Source organism: Lissotriton vulgaris, chromosome 6 (assembly GCF_964263255.1).
Source record: "Lissotriton vulgaris chromosome 6, aLisVul1.2, whole genome shotgun sequence".
Classification (NCBI taxonomy): Eukaryota; Metazoa; Chordata; class Amphibia; order Caudata; family Salamandridae; genus Lissotriton; species Lissotriton vulgaris.
Window position 1 is genome coordinate 74,994,369 of NC_141694.1, and position 22,228 is coordinate 75,016,596.

The 22,228-nt window shown below is 43.0% G+C and overlaps 1 protein-coding gene across 3 annotated transcripts in view; it reads right to left on the bottom strand.

Annotated features, from left to right (window-relative positions):
* Positions 1-22,228, bottom strand: part of TMEM63B (transmembrane protein 63B) — a 383,550-nt gene that overhangs the window by 24,726 nt on the left and 336,596 nt on the right. For all 3 annotated transcript variants that reach the window (XM_086925945.1, XM_086925947.1, XM_086925946.1), the window contains 3 exons: positions 14,275-14,437; positions 7,066-7,171; positions 2,244-2,411 (listed from right to left, as the gene is read on the bottom strand). In XM_086925945.1, coding sequence (XP_086782071.1) covers positions 2,244-2,411; positions 7,066-7,171; positions 14,275-14,437 — 437 coding nt within the window. The remainder of the gene's footprint in view (positions 1-2,243; positions 2,412-7,065; positions 7,172-14,274; positions 14,438-22,228) is intronic.

Consider the following 22,228-nt stretch of genomic DNA (forward strand, 5'->3'; position numbering starts at 1 on the left):
CTAGTGGGCAGTCAACCCCACTCCCCCACCAACGCCCGTGCTTGGCGTGGGGCTGGCCCTAGGTCTGCAGCCAGGCCCTACAGCCAAAACCTTGAGTGGCCAACCAGCCACAGGACCCCAACCTACATTTATTTATTTATTTTTGGGACCACATTGGTGGGGGAGGGAGGACATTAGAGGTAGTCAGTATATCCAAGTCGTTGAGAACTGTAATGACTACCACAACATGAATCTTCAGTTTGCAGCTAGACACTCACATCACTCAGTCTGGCGGAAGTCCCATGGGAATGCTTTTTGGTAGGTCTTTCCCCGCAGGACTCCACTGCAACAGATATCGCTATTTTTAGAATTGAATTTCTCTAAAATGGCTCAATACCAAATCACAAAAAGCTTGCTTTATATATAAATAACTAGCTTTTGCCGAATTTGTAGTAATTCTCTTCAGCTGTTTTATTCAATATCATTGTGTAATTGAAGGGTGCAAAAAGTGTTCTAGTACGCCCCTTTTTCTCAGGCCCACGCTTGGCGGTTCACTCCCTGAAGGTGCTGAGGTTTATGAAGTTTATTTTGGAATGTTTCATGAAGATTAGCAACATGGCACCAGAGTTATTAGCAAAACAAAAAACTCCCTTCCAATGGAAACTTCGATTCATAATTAACATATAAGATATTATATATACATGTATATATACATATATATATATATATATACATACATACATTATATATATATATATATACACAGTTTAAAATCCATTCAAAACAAAACAGGCTCGGGTGCCCGAAAAAATGGGCTAGAAAATGGACCAAACAGAATGTTTATAGAGATGACATATGTGTATCCCCGAGTGGTGGAGTTAGAAATGCGCAGGAATGTGGACAGGGATGCGACTTATTAATGTAATTGCTTTGCTGACCTCTGCATACTGTACCATGATAAGTAACCAGTCAATATTATCAATCGGTAATTTCTGTATGACTGTCACTAAGTTTAATAAAAATATAATAAAAAAATATGTATTAAAAAAATAAAATGAAACAGGCTCCGACGCAGCTCAGGATCAAATTAAAACACCATGTTTAATCCGGTAAAAACAGCTTTTGTAATGGGTTTCAACCAAGGCACCAGCCTTTCTCACACATATATAAATATATATATACACACACACACACACAAGCACACACACACAATTTGTGTGTGTATATATATCTATTGTTAGGTTTATATTTGTTTAATTTTTAATAAAATGTTAAATTTAGTTGAGATGAAAATTAAATATAAATAAACAAAAACAAAGTAATTTGATTTTAAATAATTCTATTTCAAATAATGATTGTATACCAAACACATTTTTAACAGTATTATTTAATACCTAGAAATTTTAATTTATTTAAATATTTTAAAAAAAATATTTTAATATAAAGAAATATGGTTTTAAGTTTTATAATTTTTTTAAGGTTGTGGGAGGATTTTAGGATTCAGGGTGGGTAAGTGTATAGGGGTAGTAAGGAGATTTAAGAGTACAGGACTAGATAGTGTTTAGGGTTATTAAGGAGTTTTAGGGGTTCAATTATAACTTGCATATAGTGGAAGTAAGACTTTTTAGGATTAAGGGATGGGTGTCGTCTATTAGAAGTAAGGAATTTTTATGGTTCAGGAATGGGTAGGTTATAGGAGTAGTAAGGAGTTTTAAGGTGTCAGGGATAGGTAGTATTTAGGGCTGGGTGTGAAGTTCTTAGGATTCGGGGAGCGATAGTCTCTAGGGGTAGTAAGGAGTTATTAGGATTCAGGGATGGGTAGGGGTCAATGGTAGGAAGCAGCTTTGAGGGTTCAGGGATAGGTAATGTAAAATTGATTTATGTTAAATAAAATGAATTCAATTAAGTTACATAAATTAAAATTAAATTAAACCTAAATTATTTTAATTGAAATAAATGTTTATGTACTCTACTTTTATTTGAAAATATGTTATTTAAAAAAATGTGATTCATTTTTGGAACTAAAACGTGTGTGTTAGTATCTGTGGGAGTGAATGTTAAAAACTATGCTTATCAACTTACTGGAGAAGTTAAGGAACTCCTGATGTACGTACCTCGATGCAATGACTGATATGTATTAATGAAACCCTTCATAGAACTGTGCACTGTTGTCCGAAGTACAAACTCAAGGAAGCTGCATTACTCGGCCACATCGATATTAGAACACTAGGTCATAATTTTCTCATCACTCGCCTGGCACTCACCTGTTCTCATCGTGGAGAAGAAGAGCAACCAGAAGAGGCAGAGGATGGGAGCTGCCACCACCTGGTTAACCGCCCCGGAGTGGATCTTCTTGTCCAGCTTCGCTGGCAGGTACGCGTAGTACAGGTTGTATCGGTCGACCAGATGTTTCAGCAGCATGTACATCAACCCTGCGGAGGAACAGATGGTGCTTACTGGTTGCACAACATGCTTCAGATCTTGACTAAAGAGAAGGGCTTGGGTTTCGACTTGCCTCATATGAAAAAAAGAGGACATGCAAGCCAGAAAGCCTTCTACATCTATGCACCTATGATCTGGAGTGATATCCCTGTATCCAGCAGGACTGCCCCAAAAATGATCCTATTCAGGCGAGAGCTGAAGACACCTCTTTCAACAACACAACATCATGATGCAATACAATGCCTCCTACCACACATTAACTGCCTTTGACCCTATACAGTGCTCTGGGGTCTTTCAGCTAGGGTCACACCATATAAACATCACATAAAAAGAGTGAGTAAAGAGCTAGGGAGCAGAGGCCTGAATAGATGAAAGAAAGAGTTACAAGCCTGCAATGAAGCACAGTCGTGGCAATGCATGTGGCGTGAGGCTGGGGAGCCATTGCCTGGCTGTCTCAATGAATCCAAGTCTACACAGATGGACATACAAGGTCTTCATGCATGGGGTAAAGACAGCCTGTCACATGAGAAGTTCACTACACCTACTAACATCTAAGTAGGTTTAGTAACACAGTACATAAATGTGATGATGATTGAATATCTTTATTCGGCAACTTAATCACCATAAAAGAAGTCATATAAAATACATTTCCAATACACAATAAAATATTTAAAATACAAATAAAAGAATAAGGTGCAACACAATCACTAAATACTACTAGCAAATATGGCGTCAGACCGTTAACCCCCCCCGATTGAAATTTCAGTAAGCGGGATCGCGTCTTCCATGCACTTCCCAAGAACTTTGCTACCCCACAAATCATAAAGGGAGATGAAGAGTCCGTAGAGAGTACACGAAGAGCCTGACTATGGCACCTCAATCCCAGTTCCCTGCACACAGGTTTCAGCCAGAATTTGCGCGCCCCTTTGTAAGCTGGGCAGGCAAAAAATAGATGGGCCACAGACTCAGTTGGTGCTGCACAGCCAGGGCATGAACGCAGGGGGGCACCAGAGTTTGACCATCTCACCGTAAAGTCATGCACCGGAAGCGTCCCGTATCGCAATTTTAAGTATAGTGCGCGATCAAAGGGTTTAGTTATCAGGTCGAGGAAGGACTCCAATTTCCTCACACATTTAAATAGCAAAAATTGGTCCGTGAGTGAGCCCCCTTCCATGGCCCTCCACACATTACTCTGAACCCAGTCCCAGTATAACTTTTTGATCACATCCTTTGGTGGCGGCGATTGTGACTCCCAAGCATCTCTTAGCCCTAACTTAAGAACTAGGTCTTTCAGTTTATTCAGCCATCCGATTTTTTCCCCGTATCCAGTAGAAGAAGATCGTCCAACCCCTCAGCATATTTTGCGAGCTCTTCCGTTCTTCTTAAACGGGTCCAAAAGAGCAACGGACATAGCCTTACCAAGTCCTTTAGTGCTCTTCTGCCCAGATCTAATCTCAGGGGAATTAGTGGGGTGGAAGCAGGAAGAGCCACCACCTTCCTTAGGAAATTATTTTCCGCTGTCGATAGATCTGATACATTTTCGAACCCCCAAAGTTCAGAGCCATATAATGCAGCTGGGAGGATCTGACCCTCGTATATGGCCATGGCCGGGGAAACAGGTTTACTACTTGATTCACGGAATTCCCTCAGGATCACCCCCGATACTCTTTGATGACTGAGTAACATTTTGGCCAAGTGATCCTTCCAAGTCATTCGGCTGTTTATCCGGACACCAAGATAATCAAAGGACTCAACCAGCTCCAAGGGAACACCATTAAGCAAGAAGTTATTTTTAAATCTTTTAGAGGGGGAGAATGCCATCAATTTGGTTTTTGAGGTATTGATGGTTAAGCCTCGGTCGGTACAAAAGGAGCTAAACCGGTTCAAGAGTTTTTGTAGACCCACCGGGGATTTGGAGATTAATATGGTGTCGTCGGCAAAGAGTAGAGTGGGGATTCTTTCCCCCGCCAGGGATGGGGCATCCGTCTCCTCCCCCTTCAGATGGTCCACCACTCCATTCACGAAAAGGGAGAAGAGGGTCGGTGCCATAACACAACCCTGGCGTACTCCTCTCCGCACAGGGATCTTCTCTGTCAATTGTCCCTGGGATCCCCATCTAACCCTCGCATAATTCCCCTCGTGGAGCTTTATGATAAGGTTCAGGAGACCACTCGGGAATCCCATCTCACCTAGAATCTCCCATAATTTTGCCCAGGGGACCAGGTCAAATGCCGTCTTGAGATCTATGAAGGCCATATATAAACTGCCTTTCTTGATGGTGACTTCCTTCCAATAGATAACAAAAAAGCGAAAGACCTGGTCCATCGTGTCTACCTTTCTTCTGAACCCCGCCTGTAGGTGAGAGAGAATACTGGCCCCCTCCATCCAATCTCCTACTCTTGAGATGATGACCCTGCCGACCACTTTCTGGATTATGTCTATCAGACTAATAGGTCTGTAATTCGCAGGGTCATCTCTTGCCCCCTTCTTGTACACGGTTACTACCTCTGCCCCTTTCCAAGAGTCTGGAACCTGGTGACCCCTGATGATCAAATTCATTATTGTGGCGATTAATTTTGCCCAAGCCTGCGGCTCTGCTATCAACAGGTCTCCAGGAATCCCGTCCTGTCCAGCTGCTTTCTTTGGGGTTAGGTGCCTGATCGCCGTCGTTACTTCTATGATCGTAAATGGAGAATCGTCCACCCCAGAGGGATCACCAACCCTCAAACTATCTACCTCAGGGCTAGTTGTTTCCTCATTTCCACCATAAAGGGATGAGAAGTGGTCAAACCATTGCTGGCTGGTTATATGCACAGCCAATGGTTGCGATTTCCTATGTCTAGATCTATTGATCAGGTCCCAAAAGAGGTTCGGGTTCCTACTGTTTACAGCAGTGGATAAGTCCTGCCAATGCTGTTCCTCCCACTCACGTTTGGCCAATAATTGTACATTGAGGTATTCCTTCCTGGCCGCTCTAACCAGCAAAGGATCCCCAGAAATCAGGGCTTTTGTCATAAACATAAATGTTCTTAGCCAGTCTGTTTGTATTGCTAGTAACGGGGGTAGAAAAGGTCTTGAATAATGGTTGACACTAAGTGGGACAACGATTGCTCACGAAAGCTTTATCAACATCCGGCCATTGAGATTTACGGCCACCCTATACTCATGCTACAGTAGTGAGGATAAAGCCTAAATGTTGTGGTACTTGGCCACTGGAGATCACCTTTGTGTTAGGTTTGGCAATAGACAGAATGCATCTTTGTCGTTGGGAGCTTGTCTATGATTATCTGGCGAGATCGAAATTAGTCAACGCAGGCTTGCCTGCCTCCTTGTAGTTTCACCCAATCCGGGTCTTGCAAGGTTCGCCTTAATTTGCTCCAGTGTGAGAAAGTGGGACATATATGGAGAGACCTGCGTGCAGCTGGGAAGAGACCTTGGAAAAGAAGAGGCACCATGCATGAAGTGAGGAGTGTCTGACACCCTAGCAAGTTCTGCTAGAAAACCCTCTCCATTTACCCAGCAGTGCCAGGCAGGGAGAGATGAAGACATTGGCAGAAAACTGAGGCGGAAATCCTCCAGCCAGCTGTGAGTGTCTGCACGGTCAGGCCAAGAGTCAAGAGTACGTGAATTGAAGATGGTCCCCTTCAATGAGAGACTGTCTACAGGACACAGCTCTGCTTCAGACTTTTCACCTGTCCTTGAGAACTACACATGATGCTTTGTCTCCCAGCTAAAGCTCTCAGAGCCCCCCAACCTTTGTGCACTGTCTAAAATCACTGCCTTCCAAGAGACTTTGGTTTATCAGAAAGGGCAGGATTCGGAGGGCGTATCAAGGCAGTCCTACAGACAAACATAGCTGTCCAGCAGCCACAAGACTTCTGGCAGCTCAGACTCCAAACCACAAGCCTAAACACCAGACTGCACCACCTACCGTACAGACCTGGGCTGTGTCCTTCAACCGCTCCCTTTTCAGCTCCTTCACTCTCTTTTGTCCTGACTGACTGTCTCCTGCGGAATCCCTCTCCATCTCTCTCTCTCTCTCTCTCTTTGTCTGATACCTCATGCCAACTGTCTGATCCCTCGCCTCCCTGTGCCAGTCTCTCTCTATCTTCTCAACTGCACGGTTCTGACTCTCAGGAAGCAGAGCGCGCTGTTCTGGAACAGAGACCCCAAATGTCCTGGTTATTATTGGTTAACAAATCTTTTGAGAAAACAATGTGACTCTGCATTATAAGCAGATTCTAATCTCACAAGCATTTTACCATGATTTCTTTCACACAGATAGGTCCCCCTTAGCATGTCTCACAGGTAGCAGTTACTTCCATCCAAAGATCTCAACAATCAACGGGGAAATGAAAAATAAATTGGGAATCTTCTTTATATGCAGAATTCTGATTGCAGAGGCATGAATGCACTGTGATAAGTGGATTGCCTGTCTCCACTGCACTCATTTTGCAAGTCTTACAAAAAGGAAGGGGAGTCAGCCATCACAATTTTACTCTGGTCAAATGCACATCAACCTATATTCAATCCCAGCAAGCCACAGTTCGTACATGAAAACAAAAGCGAGAAGGGTCTGCAGTGCGGTGAACTGCAAAGAACACAGAATGTGTTGTGAGGTCTGGCTGTGCCAGGCAGACCTACCGAAGGGCACGATGATGGGACAGGTTATGCTGTACGTCATGACAACGGTGAAGATGCACATCATCCAAGCGTAGGCTGCACCGAACTGGAACTCGTATGCCTGGTGCTGTGAAGCAGACAGAAGATGTTGCAAAGTTATCAGACTGGGATGAGCAGGCAGGGTTCAAGTCAAACAAGCGCATAGAATGACCGTTGTAAATAGGCAGAATTTTCCTACTAGCCTCATAACCTTGAATAAATAAATCCCCCCACCTTAGTAAACATCCTACTATGGCATGTTAAAACACTCAGGAACAACCATCTTAACTATTCCCACCACATAACCTACCAAAATAATGACATGCAGCGCAGAAGGCCAACTCCAAGAAACCCAAGAAACTTACACACACAGTCAGGGCACAGTACCAAAGGATGCAAGGTTATGCAGATTTCACGCCCAGTTGAAAAGCCACGAGTACATTTTAAGAAGTGTACGCACTTCTCAAAAATATTAACTGTTGTAGATTTCCCAGAGAAACCCTGGGGTTCTTAATAGATCCTTAATGTCAGAAATCTACAAAAACATAAAGGTAATACTACAGGATATTATTTCTAACTTTTGGAAGACTTCTTTTGTGAATTGGGCTACGTTGTGTTATTTAAATTAATAGGGCAGCCGCGCTACCCCAAGAGGTTTTCCGGCGCCATCCTGGTAGGTGAGGGGAAAACAAAAAAGAAAATTACAGATTAAACAGCCATGTTTTCAAATTTCTGCGGCATTTGCCATAAACAGTTTCCTCCCGCAAAGAAATAGGGAGAGCGTTCTATAGAAAGGTCCCAGGTAAGAAAAGGACCGACCACGCATGCAAGTGAGTTTGAATCTGGGGATAATAAATTTAGACTGTGCAGAGATGCAGAGGACATGAAGGTTTATAGAGTTGAGCTAAAGATTGCAAATATTGCGGAGCCTATTCAATTCTGATTTTGAATATATAGCTCACAGCTTTGAATTTGATTCGATTTTCCACCTTTAGCCAATGAAGATCTCAGGGAACGCCAGAGACTGACACAGTCTTTGGAATATGGCAGCCGCATTTTGTACCACCTGCAGTCTATGTATCACAGCATTGTTGGAGCCCAAAAAAAGTACATTGCCGTAGTCCAGCCTAGACGTAACCAGGGCATGTACTACTGTTCTCCGATCAGAGAGGGTTATCATCCATAGAATTTTCTTTAACCACTTTAGAATGGTGAAACAAGTTGAAGCCACCTTAGTGACTTGTTGTTTCATAGACAAATGGTTGTCGATGATGAAGCCCAGATTACGAACCTGATGTACAGGCCGAGGTAAGGCACCCATTTCAGAGGGCCAGTGTTGGGGTCCCCAGAGATCCTGTTGTTTCCCTAGGACCATGACTTCAGTTTTGTCTCCATTTAGTTTGAGTAAGTTATTTTGCATCCAAGATGCAATTTTCCTCAGACCAAATTGAAGAGCAGATGATTCAGATTCCTTAGATGAAGAAAGAGAAAAGATTATCTGTGAGTCATTAGCATAGAAAAATAGGGACAACCCAGCATCTTCGGCAACATCTGCCAGAAGACGAACGTAGACATTAAACAAAGGACTCAGCACAGAGCCTTGGGGGACTCCATAGGGCGAAAAATGGGATTTAGAGCTGGCAGTGGTAGAAAAAAAACAGAAAAGAACGGTTAGTTAAAAAAAAGATGAAGCCTCTGTAGGGCTAAGCCCTCTGTACCCAAGGACTGCAAGGCTCTCAGCAGAACAGTGTGAGACACTGTATCAAATGTGGCACTGAGGTCAAGTAAAATGAGGGCCGCCGTGTCACCTTGATCTAACCGGTGCCGCAGCATTTCGGTATTTCGGCTATGGACTTTAGTCAATGGGAGACGTGATCATTGACACAACGCTTAGGTAAGAACTCCTTCACAGAACACTATTAAACAAGCATCTATGACAACTTAAATTTTAATAAGGTGGCTATTTGCCACAGGAGATGCAGTTAGAGACCTCTCGACTACAAAAGGTGTAATCAATGAGATACAACCACACAAACCAAGGACTCTGAAGTAAACCAAGAAAAAGTATTGTTTTCTTTTTCTTTCTAGAAAGTGTGCAAAATGTATTTTTGTCTGGTGGTATTCAGAATTTTGCACTTTGTGAAAGTAAGAAATTAGAGTAGTTGGTTTACCAGTTATGGCAAGGGACACATTTCCCAGAATAATCCATTTTTTTGGAACAATGTTATGCAATAACCTTATTTACAATTACATTTTATTTCTTTGGAAAAATACTAAGTAGCTTACTCAGGATGAAATACCAATGTTCCATTCGGAAGACCGTTAATTAAAAGTTTAACGCCCTTCATAACCTAAAAAAGATGCAACTATTTTATTCAACAACAAAAACAGTGAACAAAAGTTTTTAACAGTTACGAAGATTATAAAATGTTATTTCTTTCTTCAATATTCCTATCTTATTTTCATGGTGAATGAAACACATTGTTAAAAGGGTACTTATGGAGAAAATATTGAAAATTAACTTTGCCTAAAGATTTATACTGTATTGAGGCAAAACTGTGAAGAAAATTAGTCCACACAGATCATATGTGGCAAGGGTGTATGTCTATCAAATCTCTTCCATGCAAGGAGAATTATTCACAATATTTATTAGAAAAACCTAATAAAGAATACCAAATGAGGTCAATCAAGAAATAATTAGATGGCATACTCAAAAGTAAATGTATATTATATAACAGTACTTATGCAATATTAATATAGAGTTTATCTTGAAAAGTATTTTCACATAAACTAAACAAAATAATAATGCTTATTAACTGCTAGAAATTATGAAACGGCTTTTTAAAATGGGAAAACATGTTTAATTCTAATAAAATATGAATATTAAGAAGCGAGGATCACAGTGAAAATACAATCATTTTATTTTTACCAGGCAGTCCTAAATCTTTTGGTAATGAAAAAGGACTAATGTTGTTGAATTTTCAAAAAGTTTGTTAACGGTTGGCCACCAGTTATTAATTACGTTCATAACACTATCATCAATGCCAAAGAGCTTACATGCTCTTGAGATTTAAGGAAAAGGTATTATCAGTTTGAAAAAGTTATGATTTACTTGTAAATCATTTTTATCGCCAATTAAATTGTTGTCCTATTTAGAAAGAAAGGGTTGATTGCAGAAACGTCATGAATAATGTTTGTCACCTTTCACCAATCAAGTATTAAAGAAAATTATACGGATCATAAAAAAATCATCACAAATAAAATAAAACATTTACAAATAACATATGTATTGCAAAGCCATATCAAAAGTAGAATGGGAACTATATTGATAATATTAACGTACCAAGGATACCTTGCCAAATACTTTGAATTACTACGCAATTTAATTGAGCAAATGTTCCATCTCAAATAATATTTTTCAAAAATATCCCAACTCCCACACACATACTGCACAATAAAAATACTTTTCCAATACTAGATTCATTGTGGTCATAAATTCATGCAATATGTTGATGCTACAGTTTGAATACAAATCCATAAAAGAACAAATAATCCATACCCAACTTTACATAAGAACCCAGTCCTTGAAATGGACACCGACAGGCAAATTAAATGAATCTCAGACATTTTTGCAGAGTGTGGGAGATACCAACTGAAAGAGCAAAGGATGAGGATGTGTTCTCCCACTATGTAAAACCGATGTGTTGTTCTACGGATTTACATCTCAGGAAGACGTGCTCAAGTGTGGGGTGTGGAATCCCAGACAAAGCACGTCCGCCTGAGCTACAGGTCCACAGAACATATCATTCTTCTCCTTGAGTTTAAGCTACTCTGAAGAAACTATCCTCCCAAGGTATAATGCTACACAAAAGCACATCATCCTGGAACACAAACTGCAGAACACCTGAACCGGAGATCTAATACTACAGCAAACACATCCTCATGGGAAATGGACTAACTGAAATATATCCCAACTGAAGAACAACACATCCACCTGATAAAGAGCCAGATATATATCCTACCCAGATATCTAGGACCACCAAAACACACCCACTTTGAGATGTAGCTTCAGACAAGAACACATCCTCCTGACGTGTTGTTTCAAAGAATAACAGCCTTTTGAGATAAGCTCCACAGAACAAAAATCCTCCTGAACGACAGCTCCACACAAGAACGCATTCTCCTAAGATATAGCTACAGAGGAAAAAACTTCTAGAGTTATAGCTCCATTAGAACACCACCTTGACATACAGCTGCACAGAAAAGCACAGGGTACTGAATTATAGCTCCATGGAGAAACAATTCTACATAGACTTATTTAGAAAAAATCCTCATGAGTTATAGCCCCTCAGAAAATCACTCAGTCCTGAGGTATAGAAAAGATATACTTGTGAAATATAGCTCCACACAAAAGCACATCCTCTGGAGAAGAATACATCCCCCTGATATATATAGCTTCACAGAGAAGTATCTCTTACTGAAATATAGCTCCCTAGAGAAATACAACCACAGAAATAAACTTCCTCATGAGATATTCCCCCTCACAGAACATATAGACCTGAGATATAGCTCCACAGAAGAAATATACTCCTCAAAAATAGCTTCTCACTGGAGCACGCCTGCTTGAGATGTAAATCCGTTGAACACAATGGCTTTAAAGAAAGTTGTATGGGAGAACACATCCTCTTCCTCTGCTCTTTCAGTTGATATTTCTCACACACAGCAACAATGTACAGCCCGACGCCCAATCCCTGCATTTTAAAATGCGCTCATCCATCAACTTAAATTGCTACTACCATTGCTATTTCACTTATCCGGTGTTATTTCACTCATTTGGTGGAATTCCCACCTTCAAAAACCTTCTGCGCATGTCCCATTCTGGATTACCAAACCTACTGGGATTGCACTTTTATAACACTATCACCTGTATCGCATGGGCTCAACCACTCCTTCGTCTTGGGTGGCATTAAGCAACCAGGGATCTAGTTCGCGCTAAAAAAATTTAAAAATAAATAAACCAAGCAGCATCTAATGCTACGGACAGGGGCAACAAACACACAAACGTCCAACAGAACACACTAGACCAACCACCTTAAATATTTCAGCATAGTACAGATATGTCTTCTGTTTAGTTATAACCATGCTCGCAACCACACGTGCCACCATGACTCGCCACACACTAGTATCCCACAGAACATACTGAACAGAACCCGTGACACAAATCCGACACAGCACAGGTATGCCACGAGGGTTCCTGTCAGGGTACTCAGCAGCCCTTGCTGACTTCCACACAACAATGCCTACCACAGAGCATCTTTCCAATCAAGTATATAATTTGCTTTTCATAAAAAGTACAGGCGCAACAAGTAGGCTGACATCCTCATGCACCATTACCTCTACCACTTTGAGGGTGCTCCAGGACACTTGGTCCCACCCATCCTCGAGACCTTTACTACTGCTGATAGATTTCACATGTTTAATAACACCATGTGTAGGTTGAAATGACAGAGAAACGTTAAACACCTATAAAGATGTCTAGGAAAAGTGTGCTAGCAATTGTGGGGCTTGTTGCTAAGTTTATCATTTTAAGGTACTTCCTCAAAATTGAGTAAACCAGGAGCTATTCCTTTTCAAATAGCTGTGCTTGGGCAAACACACTTGTTGTATGTTTATCTGGGTGCGATTCTGTTTTAATTCTGCACACTTCCTAGATTAAGCCTTTTATTGCAAGCCCACACTATTCCTCGGAGAGTCAAGATCCAAATAAGAGGCTACTTGATCTTACAATGTTACATTTGTTGATCTTACAATGATCTTGCCCAGATAACATGCCACCTAGAGCTCAGTGCCAGCAGCTAGCACTTTAGAAGGGAGTGATGTCTAGATAACGCATACTATGCTTGTGTGTGATTAGGCTCTTTTGGTGCCAACACACACAGTGCTAGGTTGGTGCTATGTAGATGCTTCCAACACACAGTGCCTCATTGCCTCTCTTGCTAGGTTGACGCTATGTAGATGCATCCAAGCATGTGAAATGCCCAAAGGCCTGCCACACCAGAAATGAAAGCTTCAGCACAGGAAGCCACACACACACACATAACTCCAACAGAATACATTAGAAACGCCACATTACATACTTCAACACAGTACTGATAATCACTGTGTAGATATCCCAGCACTCACAAAAGCACATGTAACCATGACGCACAACATACTAACATCCAACAGCACATTTTGGACAGGTGATCTAAGTCAAATTCAAAATAACCCTGATACACCATATGGCTGGTGATGTTGGTACCCAAGAGCACTCCCAACTTCCTCCCAACAATACCAACTATCCAGCACCTTTCCGATAACATTTACAAGTCACCATTCTCAAACAGGCCAAAGGACCCACATCACCACCTATCACAATGAAAAATGAAAAAAAGTACATTAGGAAATCCACCCACCCACACACATTACAAAGAACACTGTCAGGGTCAAACTATTTTTACTCTAACAATAGGCAATTGAAATCATTACTAAGCGAGTCAAACAATCCCATGCAAACTAAAGAAGCATACACGACTGGTTGATGGAAATTTCAGAACCATTTGCAAAAGGCTCTCAGATTATACAAAAGTGGTAGAAAATACTGCAGAAATGGTAACAACATGAAAGACATCAGTGCCACAAAAGAAACATGCTCTTGAGATAGAAGTAAATCATCCGAAAATTCCCACAGGACACATTCTCCTGGAAAAAGAGACTGTAAATACATCCACCTGGGCTGTCTCACAAAAGAAGATATCTCTTTGAGATACAGTATCCTGAAATATACTCTCTCATAACACCACCCTGAAATACAGCTCGAAAAAAGCAAAAAAGAAGGCATTTTGTGACGACTTCTCTATTCCATAACAACCCTGAAAGCAAAACACTACACAAACACTACATTGATCTTCAGAGTTCTTTATATAGCACTGAAAGAAGTTGGTGGGTCCCACATAAGGAAAGACCTACAGAACTCTTGCTGTTTGATTTCAAATTCACTGACTGGTATATTTGACCTGTATGCATGTTCTTATCCCACGCATGATTGATGACTCTGTGGTATCTGTATGTCTGTGCATGTGTACCCTCCTACCCTGAACGTCCCTCCCCATGGTCTCCCAGTCTGTTAAGGCGCATGGACTCCCTACATACCCGCTTGACGTTCTTCCGCTCAGCAGCCGATCGGGCGAGGGTCAGGCGGATCATGTACATCAGCAAGCCGGGAATACGCAGCAGGTCCATGGCGTTACCAATGAAAGCGGACGCGATGACGTAGTTCACGAAAAATGCACCGTTATCCGGAAGAAACACACACCTAGAGAGGGTGGCGGGTTTAGGATGTCAGGAGGGAGAAGGAAAAAAGGAAAATGAAAGAGCAGGTTGCAGGACAGGGTACTCGAACACATCCAGTAGGTCAGAATCCTAACACTTCATGGTGTATCCTACATTCTCTCTACTCATGTGATAAGTGCCATCATGTCTCAAACAGCACTTTTTCCAGCCCATGCTTGTTAGCCAGCAGACTGCATGCTCGGATTCATGCCGACAACTGAAAAAGCAAAACTACAAATCCCAACATGCAAAATGCTGCTGGCTACTTTGTTGAAAATGTCCTTTACTGGAAGGAATGTGAAATAAAAATGCAGTACCAGTCTATTGTCACAAGAACTAACCAACCCAGCACCACCCACTTCCTAACCTCTGTAACCGCTCTGGTATTTATTATAAACACTCCTCTGACCATCTCCCACCCCCAATACCCGACACAGATCTACATTTTCAACAAAACACAAAAATAGCATTGGTGGGCGTTCAAAGGTGGTATGCTTGTAATCTACGTGACATCACTCTGATCTCATCATAACTCCCTTTCCAGAACAGTTCGTCGTCATAGCACACCAATGGTTCAATCTTCATAACTTCTCACCCTATTCAAGTTGAAAGAGTCATGCATGAATCCATAACAGACCATTAACCGCAAAAAAAGTTTTACTTGCAAGTAACATTTTGTTTTTCAATCTCAGTCGGTTAACCACATGCTTGAGTTGAGTCTGTAATATTGAAAAAGGAGACATAGCTTTAGCTATTTGTTACCCCTTGGAAGTACTTATGTACTATTCTTATGTAGGGGTTATGCTTGAGTTCTCTTTTTATTTACTTTGTTGTTATTTATTTTCCTTCCTTCCCCTTCGCCGGGGACGAGGGAGGGTCGTATGTGAATCTAGAAGAGTCTTATGTTGCAAAACTATTCTTACAGGTAAGTAATATTTTCGTTTTGCAGCATAGACGTCTTCAAGATTCACAATACTGTGCATCGGTTGCGTAGCAGTATTTTGTAATTGTGGAGGAGGGAGTGAAGTGTAGTTGTTCCCCCTAAGATAATAAAAAGACACAAATGGTTAAGAGTACCATTTGTTGCTTTTTGAGAGAACCAGAGTGGTTAGTTGTGTGTACCTAGTAGGTATCCATATGGCTTTCCTTTGAGGAAAGTACCCATATACGTACTCCTTTGCGTATAAATCTGTATTTGTTTTAAATATGTTAGATGTGACCAGGAACAACCCCATTGGATGTTTTATTGAAATGGTTAAATGTTATAGGCCCATTCTTCCTTGTGTAGGCTAACACCTGATTTCCTTGTTATATTCTGTGTGTCCTATTTTTACTATGGTCTTTACCATCCACTAGCTCTTTTTTGTATTAATTTTTGATGCAATGGGCTGGTTTTTATTACCATAAGTCGATATGGCTTAATGGTTTTTTGGGGTGCCTGGCTGATTTACGTGACTATCTATTTTTTGTCTGATGCTCACCTTGGTAACCACAGACCACTGCAGGGGTATGCTGATGCCCTGATGAAATTTGTTACCACCCTTCCGTGGTTATGGTGTTGTAGAACATGGGCACTATTACATGCTTTTGCGTCCTGTTAATGTTCTTAGGAGAGAAAAGAGGGTAGAGGAAAGAAAGGCCTCACCCTATTATCTGTCTTAGCTTGTACATATAAACGTACCTGATGCTATACCAGCTAAATATCTAATATATATATTTTGATGTAGAAGCCCACATATGTGTGCGCTTATCCTTTCCTTATGAAGAATACTCCACCCATGTGGTATATCCAAATGTTGACCAGTACAGGAGTTGTCCTGGACATAGTTTGGCCCCTGGGTTCAAGGAAGGCGACAGCCCTTTAAGTGTATTGTGCACAGTGGGCCTTTTGGCTAACTACTTGCGAATGGTCTCCTAATTCTTATTAGGCTATTGCCTGGTGTTATTTGGAATTGAGCTGCCTTGTGATTACGTGCAAGGGAGAAATACCGTAACATTTCACTGTGCTGTGTGCAGACCATGTGTAGTTTCTATCATGTAGGCAGGAAGCCTGAAGAACTGCACCATGCTTTGTGTCCATTCTGCCTTTACGGATGCTAATGGTAATTGTAAGGGGAATACGACCTGGTTAGGTGTGTGTTGCGTTTGCCCTTATACCTTGTGATGAGTAGGAGGCCCCCTCCGGTGGGCCACAGTTGGGGTAGGTGTTCATACATAATCCCAGTCAACCTGCTTTGCTATATGGTGGGCATATGCAATGTTTGAGGTATTGATTTGTTTGTGTTTCGTGTTACTGTGTGTAGGTGCAGCACATGGTGGTAGAGTGTGCACCCCCACTGTGGTTGGCGAATTTTATGGTCGCGGTCAACTGCAGTTGGCCGGCCATACTGGATACTTTTGGAAGTCTCGGTGAACTCCATTGAAGAGCCCCCGGCTTCTTTACGGTGTTCAGAAAGGCCGCAGTGAACCTCAGTTGCCGGCTTTCTGTGATTGGAATTGATGGCTAACTCCCTTTGAAGAGCTGCCGGCTCCCTTATGATGTGATGATCAGTCTCCATGGTAGGAGAAGTCTTCCAACTTTTGGGCTCGCCACACCCATAGTGTGTGTGAGGCGAGTGTGGTTGTGGTAAACCCACCCCTCTCGTGGTGATCAGCCCATTTAGTGAAGTTGAATCACCTTTGTTATTGAAGCAAACATAATGTTGTGCTGTAAGTACATATTGCATTGGTGAAAGAAATGCTGTGTAGCGTGCGTAGACATGTACATGTATCTTGGGTTTGTAGTCTTGCTGAGTGAGACTCAATTGTGCTTAGAGTATGCATAGTGTCATATTTGCAGCACTGTCCATTTCAAAAATTATGTATGTTGTATATTTTACATAGGCGCCATGCGTTGAGTGTTACTGGTAAGTGGAGCGTATATGCCTGCATGCATACGCATATACATAACTACACTTCTACACACAAATACATATATATATATATATATATATATATATATATATATATATACACACACACACACACACACACACATACATATATACATACAGCCCTATACGAAAACTGGCTAGACCCCTATACTTGAATGTACCTATGTACATATATATCATCAGTGAGCAAGGACGCCAGTCCGAAACGCGTCTGATGACTAGCACCACCACCACCACGGAAATGAAATAACTCTTTTTTTGAAAAAGAGAAGTCTGGCTTGGGTGATTGACTGCAGTCCGTGTACCTGTTTGCTTGCCGACGGCTGCTGGCGACAAGTTGGATGTTTACATACAAACATATATACACATGTATATCTTTTTTTTGGGAGTTTTCCTCTTGGATATATCTATATATGTATCCCTATACATTGAAATACCTAGATATATATATATATATATATATATATATATATATATATAAATATATATATATATAAATACACATATATATACACATATATATATATAATATATACCATACTTTTGATGTGGGTTAGTATGCGGGGATGTATTCAAGCTGTAATAAGGACTGACTGTATATCTCTTGGGTGCATACAAATGCAAACCCGAATATTTTCCTTTTACTCTGCCCTTCATGGGTGTAACTTTTATAAAGTGAAAGGTGCATGGCTGTATGTGTTTGTCCACATGTAGCCCCAGCCCCTGTGTTTATGCGTGCAAGATTAATGCTATTTATTCTTGATCCCTTGTAGCAGGGATTAACATAGTCTTGCCACGTTAGAGGTTGCAGAGGCCCCGTAGGTAAAGCTGCAATATTGCGCGCATTTGTGATTCTGAATGTTGCAATGCCCTGCAGCAGAACAACACTGTTTTGAAAGTGGCCGTAGTCACTGGTAATTGTTTGCATATTACCTGTGTTGTTGTGCTATTCCTGGCCATGTGCTTTGTAGCTGGTTTGCTTATTACTTTGCACAATTTGTTGTAAGGCAGCTGTTTCATTTGCAGTTGCGATAGATTTTTCCCTGGCCCACGCGTTAATGCGTGTTTGAGGCGCCAGCATAGGTTATTAGTGAATTGTTGCTTTTTTCAGTTAAAAGCTTGGCAGTTTCTGGAGCAATCCAGAGTATTTCCCGTGTACTTGATCAGTATTCCCGTTTACGTATTACATTTGCCCCAGAATTGTGAGGCAGCGGTTTCATTTTGCAGTTGCAATAAAATGTGCCCTGGCACATGTGTTAATGCATGTTTGAGGCAGCAGCATTGGTTATTTGTGACCTGCTGCTTCCTATTAAGTTAAATGCTTTGAGCGGCTATATAGAGTGCCAAAGGTTGTAGCGCGTTTTTGGACCCTTGAGTTATGTTATAGTGGGTGCTATGTACTATATTTGATAGTTCTGGTACTCGGGGGCGTCTGGTGACATTTGAAAGTGGTGGGACGTAAAGTTATGGTGTTCACACGTTGGCTGCAAGTGTACAGCGAGCCCCCATGGGAGCACAGAGCCATGTTGGGGTCAGGGACCTCTGCTTGTGTTGACCACGCTGTACCTCCAGAAACAGCCTGTTATGTGCTATTTGGGTTCGCGTGTGTCCTCGTCCTTGTGTAAAATGATCGCCCAGTAAAGCCCCCCTCTACTTCCATTTTCTCGAGCGCCTCAAACCAGTGTGTCAGATGTGGCACTTCCTTTGTGTACCAATGTGCACCTCTGACTGGCAGCGGCACCGCTGCAGACACAGGGGCGGGCGAGGCACCGGGACATGCAAAGACCTGGGAGAGCACGATGGGTCGGGTACATGTCAGGTGGACACAGGGCTTGTTCAACCTTCTGCAGCTGGGGGAGGAGGGGACTAGTATTTGTGTAAAAAATGCCCAGAACAGAAGCAGCAGTACTGTTCATGGGAATGGAGATGTAGCGCTTTCTGTAACAGATTACAGCCAGCTGTGCCTGTCGCTCTTTCTAGATTCTGTATGTGCACTGCATGCATGAGTTTTAAATGCCAGGAAAATGTATCTAAAAACATATATACCTATTAAGACAATTTCACTTATATACACAACGTTTTTAAAACCTGAAAGGAAGCTGTAATAATTCGCATGATGTCACATCAGGCACTTCAGGAAGGACTAGGGCATTTTATTGAGCTGAGCCGTTTCCTTTCCACTCGCAGCAATAAATACATGAATGGGCCTCGCCAGGAGGGTCTGCTACTTCATTCTGCGAGAAACAGACCCGAAACTCGACTCTCTTTAAAGGCCATGCCAAGGAAGGATCACACCGTGGGGTGCGTCCCCCGCCGGCCGCTGCTGGAATTCCAGCCTCTGAAGTCATGTCGTGTTGAGGGGCTGATGGTACCAGGGGCGACTCTAGGCTCATGGCGGCCCTGGGCAGGAAGTGTAGGTAGGAGGCCACGGAAGAGGGGGTCCGGCGGGGCCCCGGAAGGGGGGGGGTGGGGGGGGTCAGGGTGTTTGGAAGTGGAACAGAGCCGGAGGCCGCCAAATCCCTGCCAGGGGCCACCACGCAAATATGTATCCATCCTCAGAGGATTATTATATTAAGGATATATATTGGCGTGGCGTCCCCTAGAGTTTGGCGGCCCTGTGCAGGCACACAGCTTGCACATGCCTTGACGGTACATATGGGGCTGCTGGCAGCACGGGCGGGGTTTACACACAGCTTCTTCCACGTCACTTTAGGGGCGCAGCGTTACTTAGAAATACCAGTAGTAAAATATTTTCACGGAATAGTTTTAAATCAATTTCATGCTGAATCATGAGGACACCTGCTGTGATGCATTTAATAGGTAGGGGACATCATTTACAGATGCTGGTGTGTACAGACAAGCGCAACGCTTGCCCGCTGGGGTTCTAGGTCAGCAGAGATGGAGGAAAGGTTCTTGCCTGTAGCCAGTCGCGGCTCGCGAGAAAGGGTGGGGGGGGGGGGGGGGGAGGGTGGTCCGCGCTGGGGTGGGTGGCAGCCTGGCAGGAAATTAAATATAATATATAAAAAGGAAAACTTACCTCAGCGGTCCGCGCCACCTCTGCTGCTCCCCTTGGTGCCTTCACGGACGGGAGTTGAGTGGCAGCCTCTCCCAGCCAATCCTGGCGCTGCCAGCAGCGCCAGGCATGGCTTAGGGAACGGCTAATCTTCACCCGCAGCACGCCCATTAGGAGGCCGAAGGGCTCCTAATGGGCATGCGCAAACAAGGGCAAACACAAGTGAGCATGAGTGGGCATGGGTAAAAAATGTGCCCTCCGTCCCCACTCATGCGCTCTTGTATTGCTGCCTGCTGCCCCTGGTGACAATCATGTCAGTCAACATGATGCCAGACAACCCACCCCCGGTGAGAGGTCCAACGTCATGCTGACTGACACGATTGTCAGTTCTCCCTCGGCGTCTTTGTACTTAAGTAAACTGAACCAGTTTACTTAAGTTCAAAGACGCCGAGGGAGCTGCGGGTGGGGGGCTACGCCCCAATGGGCGCACAGCACCTGCTGGTACTAGGTAACGAATATTTTATGTTGTTGCTGGGGCCCCTCTTCCAAATTCCTGTGTCTCTGCCTGTTTTTAGAGAGCATTAGAGGAATGTGCTTTTGGAGATAAGCGGAGAATTTATGGGGTGGGGATTGCCTTTAACTCTGAAGAATCCCTTGTGCCCGCTTTGAAGTGGAGTGGGGGGGGGGTTTATGGCCCTTCCCTCCGTCTGCCGAGACGTGAGCTGCATATGGCGCCCCGCTCGAAGTGTTGTGGCCAGATATTTCCAGTTGTGCTGAGCAAAGGGGCTTGCTCTGCAATGAGCCCTACTAATATCTGCTGCTTTAGGTCTTGCCTATTACATCCCAAAGGGATGATAGGCGAGATTATAGTAAGCGGTCCGAAAAGTCTGCCTAGCTGCGGATCGTGTACAGTTCATGTGAGCCAGGTGCGTGCACAGCAATTTGCTCCCCCTACCCCTCCCACAAAGCAAGACAAGAACATCAAAGCGACCGCGGCCGCTATGATTCCCCGCTCCCTCTCCCCCCCCCCCTCAGACTTCAAAGGAATGCGCTCCCCCGGCCCGGCCCAGTTTGCTACCTCTTGTTGTATTTTGTCTGCTCACAATTGTCACTTTTACCTCATGTAACCCGCCCCGCCACAGCAATGCCGAGAGCTTGTTTTACTTTCTTGCTCTTTGCTGTTTATATATCCACCACATCTATTTGTGTCCTCTAGCCTTGCCGCTTTTTACTTAATTGTGCTTTGCCCTTTATATATTCTTTTCCAGAGGGCCACCACAACCTAACGTTCCCTCTTCACTTTGGGGATCTGTATTTCCTTTCTGCACATGTATACCGCGCACATCGTTGTCACGTTTGCCTGCCTGACCCCAAGTCCCGTTTTACTCTTCCCAGTATTGCCACTTTATAGTCTTCTGCCTTTCTGCTCATATTGGTCACCGACGGGTTCCTGACCTTCCACGTTGGGGACCCCATCCGGATTTTCCAGCTGATCCATCGAGAACCTTGCCTTTTAATATTTGTTCCGGTGTGCGTCTGTTCATCCTTTCTCCCATTGCCTTGCCTCTAATTACCCTCGGGTCAATCACTTCTCCCCGCATGGCGGCCCACACACCATACGGTTTTCACCAGCCGTCTGGGGCCCCATGTATTATTCTTACACTCCAACATCTGAACCACGGGTTTGGAATCCTATTGACCAATTTATACCGCTGTTGCCCATATTTGCACCTGGTTTCCGCTCCCATACTTATGTGACACTGCGCGTTTACTCATCGTGTGATTTGCCCTCTTATCACTCAAACTTGGCTTATTTTGGTTCTTCTTC